This window comes from Dermacentor albipictus, chromosome 3 (assembly GCF_038994185.2).
Source record: "Dermacentor albipictus isolate Rhodes 1998 colony chromosome 3, USDA_Dalb.pri_finalv2, whole genome shotgun sequence".
In the NCBI taxonomy this organism is placed as follows: Eukaryota; Metazoa; Arthropoda; class Arachnida; order Ixodida; family Ixodidae; genus Dermacentor; species Dermacentor albipictus.
This window is the reverse complement of record NC_091823.1, coordinates 19,415,831-19,432,207: the sequence shown is the minus strand read 5'-3', so window position 1 is coordinate 19,432,207 and position 16,377 is coordinate 19,415,831. Positions and strand designations below refer to the sequence as shown.

The window sequence follows — 16,377 nt, the reverse complement described above, 5'->3', positions numbered from 1 at the left end:
CTCCGATTCCCCTCGCGATGCACGCAGCGTTAATCCGCCGCGTTTCGCTTTGCCTCGCGAGATATCCCCGGCGGAAGGCATCGATCCCGCTGTGATGGAGCATTGTCGCGCCTGTAATGGCTGGCCATTTACCAGTACCTAGTGCAGTGCACGGCGATCCTTTTTGTCTGTTCTGTCGCTTGACTTCTCGTGCCCAAGGCTCTAGGAAAGCTTAAAGCTACATTGTGCAGGCCTCTCTTTCTGTCCTCCGTAGATCATTTATCAGCCTAACTGTAAGTCACGTCTAGGACAGTCACAAACCGTCATTCCGTTGCTGTTGGCTCTACATTATATATGGCGACAAGGGGAAAAAAAGGTAAAAAAAGAAACAATTTCAGTAACAGCGCTTCGTGCAAGTGAAATGGTAGAAGGAGAATAAAAAATCCATTGGCCTGAACTAGAGCTGTTAGGAGCCGTGCCGTAAGCGTGTTTTGTCTTTTCTCGGTCACGTTGGTTTCCTGGTGACTGAAGCCTTTCAAACGCGACGCCGTCAACTTCTACGAGAGGCAGCGATTGAACAGAAGATGAAGAAACCCGTCGTTTGTGCCGCGCCATCTAGGCCGGCTGGGTGCGGTAATTTCCTGCCGGCGGAAAACGTCACTGAAGGCATCTGGCTCCTTCTTCACGGTGCCTGTATATAGTGATTTCTTTTTTATTGTCATCATACATAACAGCACTATATTGTGCACATAATAGTGTGAAACATAGGGAAGCACTAGGCGTTGTCGTTTTGGTAACTGAAAGTCATCTCGGTTCACCTACTTGTAGATCATCACTTTAATTCACTGTGCGCAAGAATAATGTTCTGTTATTATGAACTGCAAAAGAATAAATGATACTAGAATTTCGGCAGTGTGGAAACTCGCGACGTGGTTTTTGTAGTTGCAGTTTCTTCTCTCCACCCTCCTCCCTCCCTTGCGCTTCATCTTCATTGTTGTAAACATAATTTTCGTCATCATTTATTTTCCTTTTGTGCCCCTTGCGGAGCATTGGCCGTCGTTATGTATTTCTAGTTAGCGTCCTGCGAATACACAGTAACTGTTTAATTGTTTGGAAAGCTGTGTAAATTTGTGCGTATATACAACTCGCTGCATCAGCATTTCCAAATGGTGACCCTATACATGGTAGATTGCTGTTAAACACAGAAGTGGGGCTGCGCGAAACGTTCGTTGTGCGTAGGAAATCGCTGGTCGATTATGTGTCCGCAGTGTCCGGCTGCTTAGACTCGTGACAACCGATGCACATGGCATTTTATTCGGCATCACCATTTGCTACAGGGTTTTGACATCTTGCACGGAGTTTCTTGGGATAAACTAGAACCTTGTACGTTTCAGTAAGCTGCCAGTGAAAGCATAGCGACATGCGCGAGCATACAACACATGCGGAAGAACGGCTCCTGTATTCGATCCGTATTTCGACCTTTCATTGTGATAGCAAATACAGTCCAACGCCTTTATAACGAAGTGCTCGGGACTTCCAAAATCCTTCATTATACAGGCTACTTCGTTGTAAAGGTCGCGCACCGTGCCGCTCACATTGGAGCGGACTAAGCGCGTTCAGTAAAAGAAAACCTTAGTTTTACATTGAATTCAAGAGATACTAAGTGCAATAATTAGCTTTTTTTTTTCCACAGAACTTGCGAGTGCTGCCAACCTTATATATTGCACCGATGTTCGCAGCATGCTCCGCGGCGAAACGCTGGAGCTACGCAAAGTAGAGCTGCCGCTGTCGCCTCCCTTGCCGTCAAACATTATTCATTCATTTACGGGATCTTCATCACGCTTGCTTTCGTTGACAATCGCGTCATTTGTGCCTTGGATGTATTTGAAGACGTCATCGGCCGTCAGTTACGATTACATCATAACGTCGCCATCAACGACGACGTATTCGGCAAGTGTCCTACCCGTTAATGCGTTACAACAAGCATGCACGCATACAAATTGAGCGATTTCCGGAGCAGTGCAGCATGGACTACTAATATCGACGCAGTCGTGAGGTGCGTCGCTAGCGCTGCCGCTAGCGCTGCCGTTAGCGCTAGCACAGAGTGCACCCTCGCTGTTACGCCTGTGGAAGGCAGTGGCGGCACCGCTATAGGTGCAGCTCGTTGTATATAAAGCAACAAATTAGCCTTCAGGGGATGCCTAAATTCCTTCGTGGTACAGGCGAATCCGTTGAAGCGGCCTTAATTCGTTGTAGAGGCGTTCACGATACGTATGAAATACATAAATTCGACAGGGACATATTCAGTACTTCGTTATAAAGGGTCATTTCTCTTTATACAGGCCTGCGCTCGTATGCGGACACGACACTCGAGGCGCGTCTTCGCCGTCGTCTCCACCGTATACACACTGTCACGGTATCGACGGTGCGTGTGCGACCTGCACCCGGCGGAGGTTTAGAAGGTCTCCTAGGACGCGAGCGACCCGCAGTGCGTCTGGCTGCAAAAACGACCCAGCCAAGTGCGCAAACCGTCACTCGGTCGGCTCTGCAGGGGAGATAGGGCAGCGTTCAGCCGCTGCCGTCTATACAGGGTGTCCCAGCTAAATTTAGCTATAGAGTTTAAAAATATGCAAATGACACGTAGCTGGACAGAACAAAGGTAATCTTATTTGCCGTCTTTTGGAAGTACTCACTTGGAAGTACTCATACGAAGAACTCGAAAGTATTGCACTTCCGAGTTCTTCGTAATGTTTGTTCACAATATCACTGAAACTGGAACTTCTATTTTCGATGTGTCGTCGCTCGGCGTGGATGGGACCGCTTAGGTTGCACGATGACCGTGCTGTTATACCGGCCTACGTGTGTTGTACACAAAGGTTCTAGAATTGTACGTGCCAGAACCACGATCTGACCATAAGGCACGCCGTAATAGGGGACTCCTAATTGATCAATTTCATCCACCTGCGTTTTTTAACGTCCACCTAAATCTAAATACACGAGCGTTTTTCGCCCCCCCCCCCCTTCCCCTTCGAAATGCGGCCGCAGCAGCCAATGTGTGTAAATGCCATCATATTAGCATGGCTGTCCGCATGGCGTGTACAGCGGACGCGTCGACGTCGTGCCGCACATGCACCGGAAGTGCGTTCCGTATGTTTTTTACTTCCTTTTCCCGTGACGGCGCATCGCCGCGAGAACTTCAGATTAATCGTGATGTCATCCGATCTGTGTGATCTGTAGCTTCTTCGAATGTCCCGTACGGGCTGCAGTTAATCCATTGGCCTCCCGTTCCCGTCTATCATATCCCAAAAGACAGAGAATCGGTGCGACGCAAGGCACGCGCGGAGCCATAAATCAATTGAGTTTTCTTTATTTACTGGAACACATCCTGGCTAGACTTTAGAATAAAAAAGCTGCAAATAAACAGTTTCAGTGAGTAGACAAAGAAACATGCATGATAGGTAAATTAACCAGAGACGAAAATGACTTCATACACGAAATGGACATATAATGGCTAGCCCTGCTGTCTCATGCTGTCCTAAAGTCCAGTTGGTTGTCTTCTATTCGGTGGTCATTCAGTTCGGAAAGTCAGACTGACAGGTACGCGCAACGAAAATTGCCGTTCTCCTTATGTTTCCATTGATTTCCTCGGTTGGGCGTGCACGGGTATAGGATGCATCCTGCGGAACCTGTGTGCACGCAGTCGTTTCCTTTTGCTTACTGCACCGACAAAAGAAAGCGAGTCCGGTTCTCTTCCCGTCTGCCTACACGCTCGCATCACTCCGCCGGGCATTCCTGTCGACGACGACCGCCGCGCGGCTGCTAATGATGGCCGCGAGACCATTTCATCGCGGGCAGGATGTTACACGCTGTCCGCACCCGGACCCTCGCGAACAGTCTCTCGCTCGCGCAAGCGAAATCGCTCGAATGGCCCGCTACTGTGCAACCTACGCGTAGGTGACCACGACAGCCTGCGCTTCTGAACCTGCGGCCGTATACAGTGCAGCGTGCTTCGAGCTATAGCCGCTGGCTGGGTCATTCTTTTGACGATGCTGCCTCTGCTCCCCGAAAATAGGCCGCGTGGCGTCGCCGACCCGACAACGCGAGCTCTGTGCAGTGCCTCTCACCTTCGTCTTCTCCTAGCCGTGGCTCCCGCCTTTGCACTGTCCTCCCCCTGCGGAATCGGCATCGACGACAGCGCCCGGAGAGCTGATCGCTTCTTCAGGCGGCAAACGACTTCGCGGCTATACTTAGCCCGCGGCTGTACCGCGCTCTGTCCGTATGCTCTCTCTCTCTCTTTGTCTCCCTAGAACCGTGCAGTGTTCAGAAAGCTGTCGGTGGCGTCGAGCAGTGCACTCAAAGCTATGGCTTTCGCGACGACGATTCATAATCAAATGCTGCTTTCACAGCCGTGTCGAACGCCAGCCGTCGTACGTGGCTTGTCAGCGCGCATAAATCGATCTCTAGAACGACTTACTTTTGCTATTCTGCTTCTGATTGGCTAAAGCCAGTGACAGCTTACGCTGCCGTGCGTACGCTCCTTCTAGTGATCCGATGTACTGTATGGCGACGGTGGCAGCGATGGGCTTTAGATATCGACACACTGAAAACACGTGCATATTCGTGCGCGCAAATTGAGTCAGCGTCGGGCTCTTATTGCACCTAACTCAACCCTCCGAGTTGAATGCGTTCGACGCTGCGTTCTACTTCGGTTCAGTCTCGCTCTAACATACTCTAATGATGGGAGAACCTGCTGCACTGAACACGCGTCGTCAGCGATTCCAGCGTAAAGCCACATGCTGCTAGCCTAGTCTTACTTTCCTTAGCCTAATGGTTCTCATCGTAACGACGACGCGGAAAGTAACCTGCCCTAAACGGCGGCTGGGAATGGAACGAAAAGCGGGAGATGCGCACTGTTTTATATGTTTCAGGTTTTTAAAGGAAGTAAATGTTGCTGGCTTTCAATGTTGTCGTTTTGCTGCGGCGATTTTAACACGATTGCTATAGAAAAAGGAATTGGGATAGCTAGCTGGATCTTTGCAGATATAGGGCTTGTTATTATTTTCTTGTTTTATTAACATAATTTTTCAAAAATCACCCGTGGCATAAAGCACAATTCAACTTCTTGAGCTAGGTTACTCTGAGGCGAACATTTCTTGCATGAGAAAATAAAATTTTCCCGTCGGCCTAAGTAATTACTTTACGGCACACACTGCAGGTTACGAATTGTAGCTGGTAACTTGGAAACTCATATCCACTTGTAAGGAGTTCTAAGGATGACACTAGACTTCGAAACTCATATCTGCTTGGAACGGACTCTAAGGATGACACCAGTTTCCAGATATGCGTTCCAGAAGTTTGCGCCGAAACGTATTGGTGTTTTAGTAACTTTCGGGTGCGCACGTGACGTCAGCGGCGCACGTTTAGCGTAAACTAAGTCCAATGCGCGTAGATGCTCTCCAGGTCCAGCGTGGTGGTGAAAACGGTACAGCGCTGGTCTGCCACAGTAGATAGGCGCCAGTCTACAATGGACCTTTCATTTTGACCCATTTGCTGAAAACGACGATTGCTCTTGGTGTCGTGACGTTCTCGGTTACTTGGGCACATAAACGCGGTAACAATGAAATGAAAAGAGAATTACCGTAGTGGGCTTCTCCACACGAAGCCTTCGACTGCGGAAAAGCCAACTTTAAAGGCGTCTTTTTTATACGCGCAGACACGTTCGAAATGACGTTGACGATCGCATGTGCAAGCTGTTCCCTGTTAGAATTGTGGGAAGTACTATTTATATAGGAAAGTGTCACTTGCTTGCCACTGAAATCTTGATATGCTCCTGTTACTTGCTTTCCGAAGAATCTGTGCGTGCGGTGCGCCAGTCTGAAAGGAAGCACAAGATTATTACGTGAAAAGCCGGCAATATTTATTTTTTGTACGCCAGAACAAGAGTTCGAGGAGGGAGATTTTTTGACGCGATAACTGCACAGGAAATGGCAGTAAGTTAAGTTTTGGCTGACACGATTGCAGAAATCGCTGTTCGAGCGCAAATTCAGCGTTTCCGTTTTGTTGGTGCGGAGTCTAAGTACATGAGCTCAATGTGTAACATTACGGATTTAGAACGCAAATAGAGAATTCGATTTCGAATATTAATTTACAATCATGTTCCGCGGTGACAACGTAATCGTCTATATGATACTGCCTGCTGGCATCCTTAGGTGACAGGATGATTTGGTCAGATGCTTGACCATTCCTGTCGCGTTGGTTCTCAAAGGTAGTGGTTTAGTGGGAAACATAGGCCTTAGTTTTTCTTAAAGCTACGTGCTATGACGTTACTAATAGCTTAAAGAAACGACATTACGGACATGCTTATTCTAAAGTGGAAATCTTGTTCGATGTTATTTTCGTAGAAGAGTCTGTTCCTGGGCCTGTTGGTACATACTTTTAGAAACGATGGAACCCAGCTTTTAGGACGCACACACCAGGAGAGAAGTAGACGCACACACGCTGGGACTACTTCTCTCCTGGTGTTTGCGTCCTAAAGGCTGGGTTCCATCGTTTCTAAAAGTTATCTTCGTCTTTGTGGCACTGAAACTAACATGTGCATTTTTTGTTTTTTCACTGTAGTCTGATAGTTTGTTTCACTAAAGTTGTGTACGTAACACGCTGTGTTGAATTACTACCTCAATTAAAAGAACTTCGATGTGCTCACACCGGGCGATAATTTCAAATATTGTGGTTGCGCTTTATTTACTGGTAATTTCCTGCCTGGCGAAGTTTTCCTCGCCTTCGTTTGTTAACTTCTAAGTGGGATCGCATGTTCTGAATGAGGTCAGTGAGATAAGCGAGTGTTTTTTTTTGGGGGGGGGGGGGGGGGGGGAGGGCGTCTCTTTATACTCATAAATATGTTCAAAATATTTTGTGCGATATATGATAATCAACGCCAGCTTTCCGAACGTCGGCGTTTGATTCAAATATGAAGTTATGAATCCTCGAGCTTAAACCGTGAGTATTGCGCCGTTTATTGCGACATTTCTCGCGGAATGTTCTGCTTTTTTTCGCTTGATCAATTGCAAAAAGCATGCATTTAGGTTATCTTTCTCCACTATCTCGTTGGTATTTATTTAAACTGTATGTGACATCCTCGTTACGTGTGGATTTTTATTTTGCGATATACCTTTAACAATTATTGTGCAAATTGTACTGAGATAAGTGCTTGTGTATTGCGAGCCGGTTGTTTTCAGAAAAGTCTGATAGGAACGGCATTCTAAGTTAATGACATGTTTGTTCATCTCGCGGCGCTAGTAAAGACGAAAACGAAATAAGGCTGTTGCTCGTTCGTCTGCTAAAGAGTAATAGCCGACAACATTGCGTTTGGAAGCTGAACGGCGCGTCGATTTTGTGAGAAGTAGGCGCTTGAAACGGTCCACCGTAAGCGTAAACATAGTGGCGTTCTGTTACGACGGCGTGAGCTCCTGCCCCGACACGGGTGGCGATGGCCTAGTTTAGCCATAACTGCGGTCCCAAATTGCATCTGGGCCGACACCGGGTGCAGTCTATGAGCGGATGCATTGCGCGGGTCTCTGTAAGCAGGTGCCCCACGCAGAAGCGGCGTCGTTCGGTGCCTGAGCGATCCTTGTTTTCCCAACGAGCCATTCATTTACTACGCGCTGTGGAATGACAGACAAGGCAACCGTTCAGTGTAATATCGACAATAGACGCTGGGACGAAAGAAAGAAGGAAGGAAAAGAAAAGAAAAATACAACAAAGGAAAACGAGGTCACACGAACACAAAATCCACACCACCAAAGTGCATACTTCCAACCGAGCTTATTCCGAGAACTGTAGACATATATTACGTACTAAATACATGTACAAAATAATTTTTGAAAAGCGTTGATGGATGCCATACGTTCCACTGTTTATTTTCGGAAGAGCAAACCTTCATTTCAAAGAGCCATTCTTTCTTATTTAATGTCGCCGGCTCGTGGATGACATTCATATAAACATTATTTCCTCGACCGTAATGGAAAAATACATAAAAAAATGATCACGGGCAAATAATTAAACACACACGGTACACGTACTGATAGTGTTCATCAAACGGCACAGCAAACTCCCCTGACTACAAGGACTTCATAGAAACCCAAGTGTATTTGGTTGGTAATTGACGAAGCGGATATGATAAACCTGATCTTGAAAGGCATCTTCTTTCCCGCAGCTGCCGGCTTAATTTTCCTCGATATTGACATTCTTTCTTTTCTTCTTTCTTTCTTTCTTTATTTCTTTCTTTCTTTCTTTCTTTTTTTCTTTCTTCAAAAAGTGGCTCGAGTGGATTATTGCAATTCCTTCCGAGACAATCGAGTGACTTTAACTTTAAACAGGACTTTTCATTTTTTTCTTGTCTCGGCTCATTTGGCTTGTGACAATCCTGATGAACTCGGGTCTTTATAAAAAATGTTTAACGTAATAGTTCGATGAACCCGTATGGGCTTCCTTTATCGCAATTGATACGATTGGGTGGATATCTCATTTCCCCCTAATTAACTACCCCTCTCCACCTTGCGGTTTACCGCAGATCTATTACGTAACCTCTTGCATTTGCTTCGAGTTGTTGACAAATTCGACTGCGCCCTGCCATACCTTATCCGCCTGGTTAGCTGAGATGGTAGAGCGGCTGTCTCGGAAAGGCGGTGGTCCAGGGTTCGAGTCCCGGACCAGGACGAATTTTTCTTCAACTGGGAGGCTTTTCTTTCGAGGAAACCGTATGGGTTTCATTTGTAGCAATAGCTACCATTGGGTGGATGTTTCATTTTCCCTTAATTAAGAAAATGTTTAGATTAATTTCATTTTTTTTTCTTTCAGATAGCTGTTCGATCGCGACGCATTACATGTGCACCATAAGTGTTCCAAGGCAATTACTTCGCTATATATGGGGTCGCAAAAGTGACTTCTTTTTTCTCTAGTACGTATATATGAGAGGCATGGAGACCGACTTTTGAGTTATATTTCGCTACCAACGCGGACATTTAACAAGTCTTTCTTGCGAGTCACGAGGCCCGCGGTTTTATTTACTCTCCGAAGTAAGTACAGCGACGTTTCCGTTTACAACTTTCCCGAGTGTCGCGGAATTTGGCTGTAGCCTGTATGTGCAAAAGTCAATGCGGATATACCAACGGATTTTGTAATGTCGAACGTGTTCGTCTTTCGAGCGACCCGATCGTTGGCGGTAGCTGCACAGGTCTTTCGTAGTGGCACGTGGTGCTTGTAATGAGGACAGGAAATTCGCTTCCTTAGAAAACTCGCTCTCATCCATTTTGCTTCGAATTACTAAACCTAAGCTCCTACTGCGGCCCTAACTGTACGAACTTCTGCAGCAAGCTACGTCATCGCGCCTGTCAGCGAATGAGAAGTCGTGACGTGCAGTCACGACGACACCCACGTTCAGACGCCGGCATCCGTTTTCGGAACGTTCGAGGCTGCTTGCGCAGGTCGCGCACTGCGCCGAGGCATTTGTCGCCGCTATTTCTGATATGTGAAGATAAAACGGCAAATACATTCTGATTTTCTATGGCAGTAGTGTTCCGAAAATGTGAGTCGGCAAACGCAACGTCTTCTACGGCCGTATTTTGGACACAGTGTGTGATGGTACAGGCAGCCTGCGTTGAAACTTTCCACGATTGACCGCAGCGCCGCGACATACAGCCTAGCGAGCGGCGAAAGCAAAATTGGAGGGACGCCATACAGATTTGGGCTGATACTTTCCATCGCTTATCACTAGGTAAGAGTGCCCGAGACGAGCAAATGTACTACGCTAACCGGGCTGGGTTGATAACGCATGGTCGCACTTGAACACGCCAGAACGAACGAAAAACGCGTCGGGTGGCCAGCGCGGCCTTAAAGCTCGGGAAAGCTTGGCATGCAGGCGTGAATCCAGTGAAGATGCACAGCTGCGTCGCTTTGTTTTGGGAATGCCCTGTTTTCATTACCAGCCTAACGGTTATAGTGTTGGCGACAGTGGCATGATAATGGATGGATGGTTGTTATGAGCGTCCCCTTTGGAACGGGGCGGTGGGCTGCGCCACCAAGCTCTTGATATTATACTGCCCAATGTCGTACCTAGGTTAAAAAAAAAAGAAAAAACACTATGAATTCCCATAACCAAGTTTTCTGGCCGCTTATTGTGAACTTCGTTTTTGTACGTCTCCGTTTTTTGTCGTTTCCTTACTTTTCTTACACCAAATGCAAGAGTAACAGCGCCATCTGGCCGATGCAGGGTACCTATTGTTAGGATTGTTTTTGCGTTTCATGTTGGCAGTCAAGCTGCTTTCGTGGCCACGGTTACGATGAAACAATCACTTCGAGATGGACTATCGCCGTTTCAAACAGCTTCGCAGTGGGGTGTCGTAAGCAGAAGCAGCATCCAGCTGATTTAATTATGAAGCAACAGAGGATGCAGGCTCCTCAGAAAGAAAATTTGCGCAAAAGAAGAAACATCCGCCGTGGTTGCTTAGTGATTGTGGTGTTGGTTGTTAAGCACGAGGTGGCGAGATCGAATCCCGACCACGGCGGCCGCATTTCGGTGGGGGCGAAATTCGAAAACACCCGTGTACTTAGATTTAGGTGCACGTTAAAGGACCCCAGGTGGTCCAAATTTCCGGAGTCCCCCACTACGGCGTGCCTCATAATCAGATCGTGAGTTTGGCGCGTAAAACTTCATATATATTTTTTTTTTAATGAAGAAACATTTCTACTGGTCTCAGGATCGCAGCCGGCGCTATACGTGTTTAGGGCAGTCGCTGCTGCCACTTGTGGCTACAGGATAGCCAGTGACAGGTCTATGCCTCATTGATCGGTAAGTCGCTCGCTGGAATTTTGCATAGCCATTGAGTGTATCGCTAAACGTTCAGAAATTGTCGTTTATTAACTGCGAAGATTTGTTTCTGAGCGACGCGAATGCGACGAACACATTCGGTGGAAAGCCAACTTTCCCTTTCGTGAAACTTCCTCAGCCAGATTTGTGCGAAGCTCAGTTGGCTTTTTCGCGCAGAATCTGTAGCACGTGACGTCGACACGCCCGTTGGCAAATAGCGAGGCACGAATCGGCGTCGTTTCTTGCGACAAGCGTGCATTGCGGCCGCAGGGTGTGCCGCTGTAGCATAATACTATTTCCGGCTTCGATAGTCGACACTCGCCGCGTCCGTGCACGTATACGGTACACACCGCGTCGCCGGCGTGGGCGCTCGCCGCTCGATCGTCTTGCAGAGCGCGTCGCGCGCGCTACCGAGGACGTGCCCCGCACGCCGCATCTCGCCGATCTCTCTGCCCGCAAGGTGGGAGAGCGGCGCGGAAAACCAGCGGCGCGCGCTTCAATCGCATTTATTGTCCGAGCGCGCTCGGCGGTGCTGCTACTGTGTGTACGCCCGCGCACCGCAGCGAGCCAGGCGTGAAGGGCAGCTCGCGGGTCGTCGCGCGCCGCCGCCTTTTGTTTCTCTCGGCGCTTCCGTTTATTTTTAATGTTTGTTTATCCCTTTATGTCCCGACGTTTCACTCGCATTGATCGTCGCGCTGCCAGCCTCGCCGCAAATCGTCCGCTGTTGCGCTCGCACGTGCGCGCGCGCGTTCATGTGGCACGTCTCACTTGCCGCGCGCACTGTAGCGCACAGTATTTTGAGGCGCTCACTGTTCGTTCGCTTTCCGATGCCCACCCCCCGCGTTTACTTTGGGCCCCTCCTTTTCTGCCTCTCCGGATAACTGCGTCGTCGCTACCGTATGGTATCGCCGGCCGCTTAAGCAGCCCCCGGTCTTAATGGTTCTCCCCCCTTAACGATTTCTCGCGCGCGCGGAAGGCGGAGACGCGATCATTGCGGCGCCTGTGCGACGGCGATGCATGTCGCAATGCGAGGCCGCTCGATGAGGTTGTCGCGCGCGTCTGACCCAGTGCACGATCTCGCATCCTTTGTCGGTCGTTGTCCTGTGAGGAATCGACCCTTGGAGAACCGCCGCTATTCTCGTTTTGAACCGCTGCGCTCTTGTTGGACGTGTATGTGCTGTGTGACAAGCTCGTTGTTGATGCCGCTTCCTTTCGCCCTCGGGGGCCTCGCGTCGAGAGTGGTATTCGCTGGCTGTCAACATTAATCTTATCGAGCGCTTTTACAGGCTGTATTACGCCTCAGCCTTCAGGCTCGCGCCTGAGGAATTATATAGCTTGTATACGTGACCCGGGTCGCGGTTGCGCAGCGGTTATGGCGTTTTGTTGCTGAGCACGAAATCGCGGGTTAGATTATCAGCAACGACGGCTGCATTCTTTAAGGGGGTGATTTGCAGAAACTCTCGTGTGCTTATTAAGTTTATAAGAAACACAGGTGGCCAAACTTATTCCGGAGCCTACATGAAAAGCTATGGCGCTTCTCATACCCGAGTGTTACTTTGGGATGTTAAAATCAATCAATCAATCAATCAATCAATCAATCAATCGCATGTGAAAAATTATTTGAGGAATCCGAGGGCGCCGAATGTCGTGTGTACCGATAGCCTAGACCGTAGACCAGCTGCTGTGTGCGTAAAAAGTAGGTTATGGGTTGTGGCCGTACTTGTCTTCGTGAAAAGCTACAAAGCTATCGCGTGTTTTGCCGCATAGAAGTATTCTAGAGGGGGGGGGGGGGGGGGGTGTCATCTTTAAGTGTCGACCTGCTGAAGATGTCCATTTCGTCTGCTTCTGAAGTGCTCATTGGCTGGGAGCGACGGTCTCCCTCTGCCTAGGTGGACACTTACAGAATACAACCCCCTCCCCCCCGCCCCTAGTCCCCTCGCAAAAATTTCGTTGCGGAAGAGAAGTGAGTAGCACTGCAGCTCGCTTACTCCCCTGAGCCTCGCAAACCCTGGCGTCTCGCAGAAGCCCTGCAGCAAGGCCCTGTGGTACACATCGTCAGCCACCCGATGGCTTCGAAACTTTTGAGAGGGGCGCCACATGTATAAAAACAAAATTAAGTCGAAAGAAAAGTATTCTTCGCAAGAAAGTTAAATCTGACCATACTTGTACTTCCTTTCTATCCATTTCTGTTTAGCGCGGGAAGTTTCACTGTGACCTGCGTTTGTCGAATGACAAGCTGGTGACTCTAGTTGAACCTGATTGGAATTTTAAGTACTTCAGGCGCCACCAGACGTTCAATATTTCAGGCAGGCGAGTCCCTATTGTGCCCAACTCATTGCCGGAAAGGAAGACGTGCAGAAGCAGAGTAGACACTTGGTGCTTACTATGCGTGTCTTCCTGACAGACACTGAGCTGAACACAATCGAGACTCGCGCCTGCCTCGTACATGAAGTTCTGGTGACGCCTGAAGCACCTATAGGCGAATCATGGTCACCCGCTTTTGACAATATACGACCTTCACTTAGAGAACGCTGCCGGCTATACCATGTCCGTCGCTGATGTGTGTTTGTGGTTTACTTTCTACGTGCTCCCTTCTCCCTCTTTTCGTATCCCCATCCTACCCTGGCGGGTAGCCATCTAGAACTACGTCATTTTTTTCCCCCCTTGGGCGTTTTTTCTCCTAAGACCATGCTGTGATTATAAGGCACGCTGTAGTGGGACTTCGGATTAATTTCAACCACCTGGTTTCTTTTTTTTTACTTGCTCCTGAATCCAAGTACACGAGCATTTTTGCATTTCGCCCCAATCTAAATACGGCAGCGGCAGTCGGCATCGAGCCCGGGACATCGAGCTCATCAGCTCAACGCCGTATATCCAATGTGCTACCGCGCGGCGGGTGACTATACGTCTGGTTAACCTCTCTGCCTGTCTCTATTTTTTTTCTTCTCTTTTGTGTTCACTTTGGAGCATGTCCACCATCTACTGTATAAAGTGTACACAAAGTGAGTGCCGACCCTTCAACGTAATGGACCGATAGAAACAATACAAAGCACAAGCAAGCGCCTATTCTTTGCCCTTCAAGCGACCAGCGGCATTGGAGAGCCATAAACGAGACGCAAAACTCTCCTGTTTGCGCAGATATGTCCGACGAGTCTGCGCTGGTGCAGCGCATCGCCGAGCTGCAGGAGCGACTGCGGCACGCCGAGATGCTGAACCACCAGCGCTGGGAGGACGTGCTGGCGCTGCAGCAGCACCTGGTGCCCCGCAACGGGAGCCTGGGCGACGGCACGCCCCTCGACCTGCAGCTGCCGGCCATCTACAACTTCTTGCCGCACCTGACGGCGGGCCCGGACGCCGTCAGACCGGCTGTCAAGATCTCCAGGGGACGAACTGGAGGTATATATGCCTTCGGTTCAGTCGAGTACCCGCGCCACCCATGGCGCCATATCGCATGGCGCGGCAGGCAAGTAGGCCGTTGACACGTTTGTGCGTGCGGTTTTCAATGTTTGGACGTGTGATTTCCCTGTGAAATCACTCGTGCGGCGTGAACGGGTAACGTGCGGCGTGAACGCTGCTCCTCACACACCACGGGGGTCCTCCTGCCGGATGTTTTTCTTTTTTCAAGCAAAGCTTGTATACGCTAGCCTGCGCCGGTGATGCAACGCTAAAGAAAAAATAAAAAACCAGCTGCTCTCAGAGCTGCGCACGTGCAGAGATTGCTATAAAGGCAAAATAAAAAAGAAAACAAGCAATAGACCCGTTGAACGGAGAGTCCTGCTGCGCCGCCGCGCTGCTGACGTCATTCTCTCCACCAATAGGAGTCGTGTGTCTAGGTAACGTGAGAGGAACTAGTGTTTCTCGCGTCAGTACACTATCGGAGCTGCGATGGGTCGGCCGCGCGTCGTGCGTTCGGCCGAAGAGCAGGCGGCGTTTGATGAATGCCTCCCGGGAACCCGCTCGAGAAAAGGCTCGTCGTCGAGGTGTAGACCTCACTGTGAGGGAGCGCGAAGCCGAGGCGTTACGACAACGAAGAGCCGTGGATTCCGAGCTTCGCTTGCATGCCTCTTCACAGTAGTAGAAGGGTGGTCAATTTTTCTTTTTTGCTAGATAATGCTTTCAAGTAAGTGTTTTACAGGTGCAATTTGTAGTTTTTATTGGATTTTGAGTTAATCGAACTGAATAATCCAACGCCCGATAATAATTGAGCCTTTCGTTACGTACACGCATTGAGGAAGGAAAGATTTAGGAGAAAGCATTTCACAACAGGATTGAAACCAAACGTATCGGCCCAACATGTGATGTCAGAGCGCGCGGTATACCTGCTAGTGCTTCTGCTCTGGAGACAGAGCTGTGGTGCAGTCCACTGTAGCTACGACAGGGTGGTCGAACAAGTGTGCCGTCGAATAAAAACTGCCGGGAGCCAAACATTCCCGCCCAGTACGCCGAGTCGCAGAGGTCAGCTGTTGAGCGGACACGAGAACATAAGTGAAAGTAATGGCTTGTCGGAGAGTGCGCTTGCCAAGGCTGGCAGCATGACGCAATGCTCTCTCCTAGTTTATTTCCTTCATCTATGCGTACACGTCTCGCGAATCCTAATTTTAGACAGATTTGCGGTAGCTACGGCTTTTGAAATACCGGTATGCGTGCCCGGTTATCCCAACTCGGGAAATATCGCAGTGGTAAATTCCTACATATGAAACGGGTTTCATTTCGGTACGGGAAGGCTAGTATAGTAACTTTATGTGTAAGCTTCCTCAGAAGGCGTATACTTACGGCATATACTTACTTTTCCAGATTATACTTACTTCTAATATACTTACTTCTAATATACTACTTACTTTTCCATCTTGCGGTGCCAGTCTCTGCCGTTTGCTTATTTGCGAGACGGTGAATATCCACGTTTCGGTTGCAGTTGCCGTTGCAGCTGATGCAGCTCGCACTATCGTTTTTCATTGGCGCGATGCTTCTGCATAGGACGTTCACAAACAATTGACGCGCGTCATGTAGCCGTGCTGTAGGTTCGTAAACATGACACTGCACACCTTCTTTCGCTGATTCGCTGCTTTAAATCGATTGCAGCATCTCGCCGCACGTCCATGACGTTACACTCCGCATCAGTTGTGAAGCACTGCCGACGCACTCAGTCAATTTGCAGAGCTAGCGCAATGTCCTTTTAAATCGATGACATCGCTCTCTCTTCATAAATTATTGCACGTGCCGATGGCTTTGAGCCCTCTTCTAACGTTTGTCAAAATTTCGCGCCATATATCATGTTCCCATTTAATTCTGCCCACTGAAAACTTCATTTGGACCGATTGCACGATCCTCGGAATCGATAAAGCTACATAGCAGCAGAACATCCACGAAAAAAAAAATTCAGTTCTGCTCAGTGGATCCACGTCCGAACTCTTGAACAAATAGAAAGAAATTAGGCATATCGGAGCGAAATCAACAAAATAGTTTCAAAGTTGCCGTTTCCCCCGAAAGGCGAAGCATTGTTAGAGAAAACAAAGTATTAGACAACTACATGAAGC

General features: G+C 48.7%; 1 protein-coding gene across 1 annotated transcript in view; it reads left to right on the top strand.

The window, feature by feature from the left end:
- The window catches only part of LOC139057281 (alpha-1,3-mannosyl-glycoprotein 4-beta-N-acetylglucosaminyltransferase B-like), a 151,890-nt gene that overhangs the window by 100,302 nt on the left and 35,211 nt on the right, over positions 1 to 16,377 (top strand). The window contains exon 2 of the mRNA XM_070535198.1: positions 13,982 to 14,239. Coding sequence (XP_070391299.1) covers positions 13,982 to 14,239 — 258 coding nt within the window. The remainder of the gene's footprint in view (positions 1 to 13,981; positions 14,240 to 16,377) is intronic.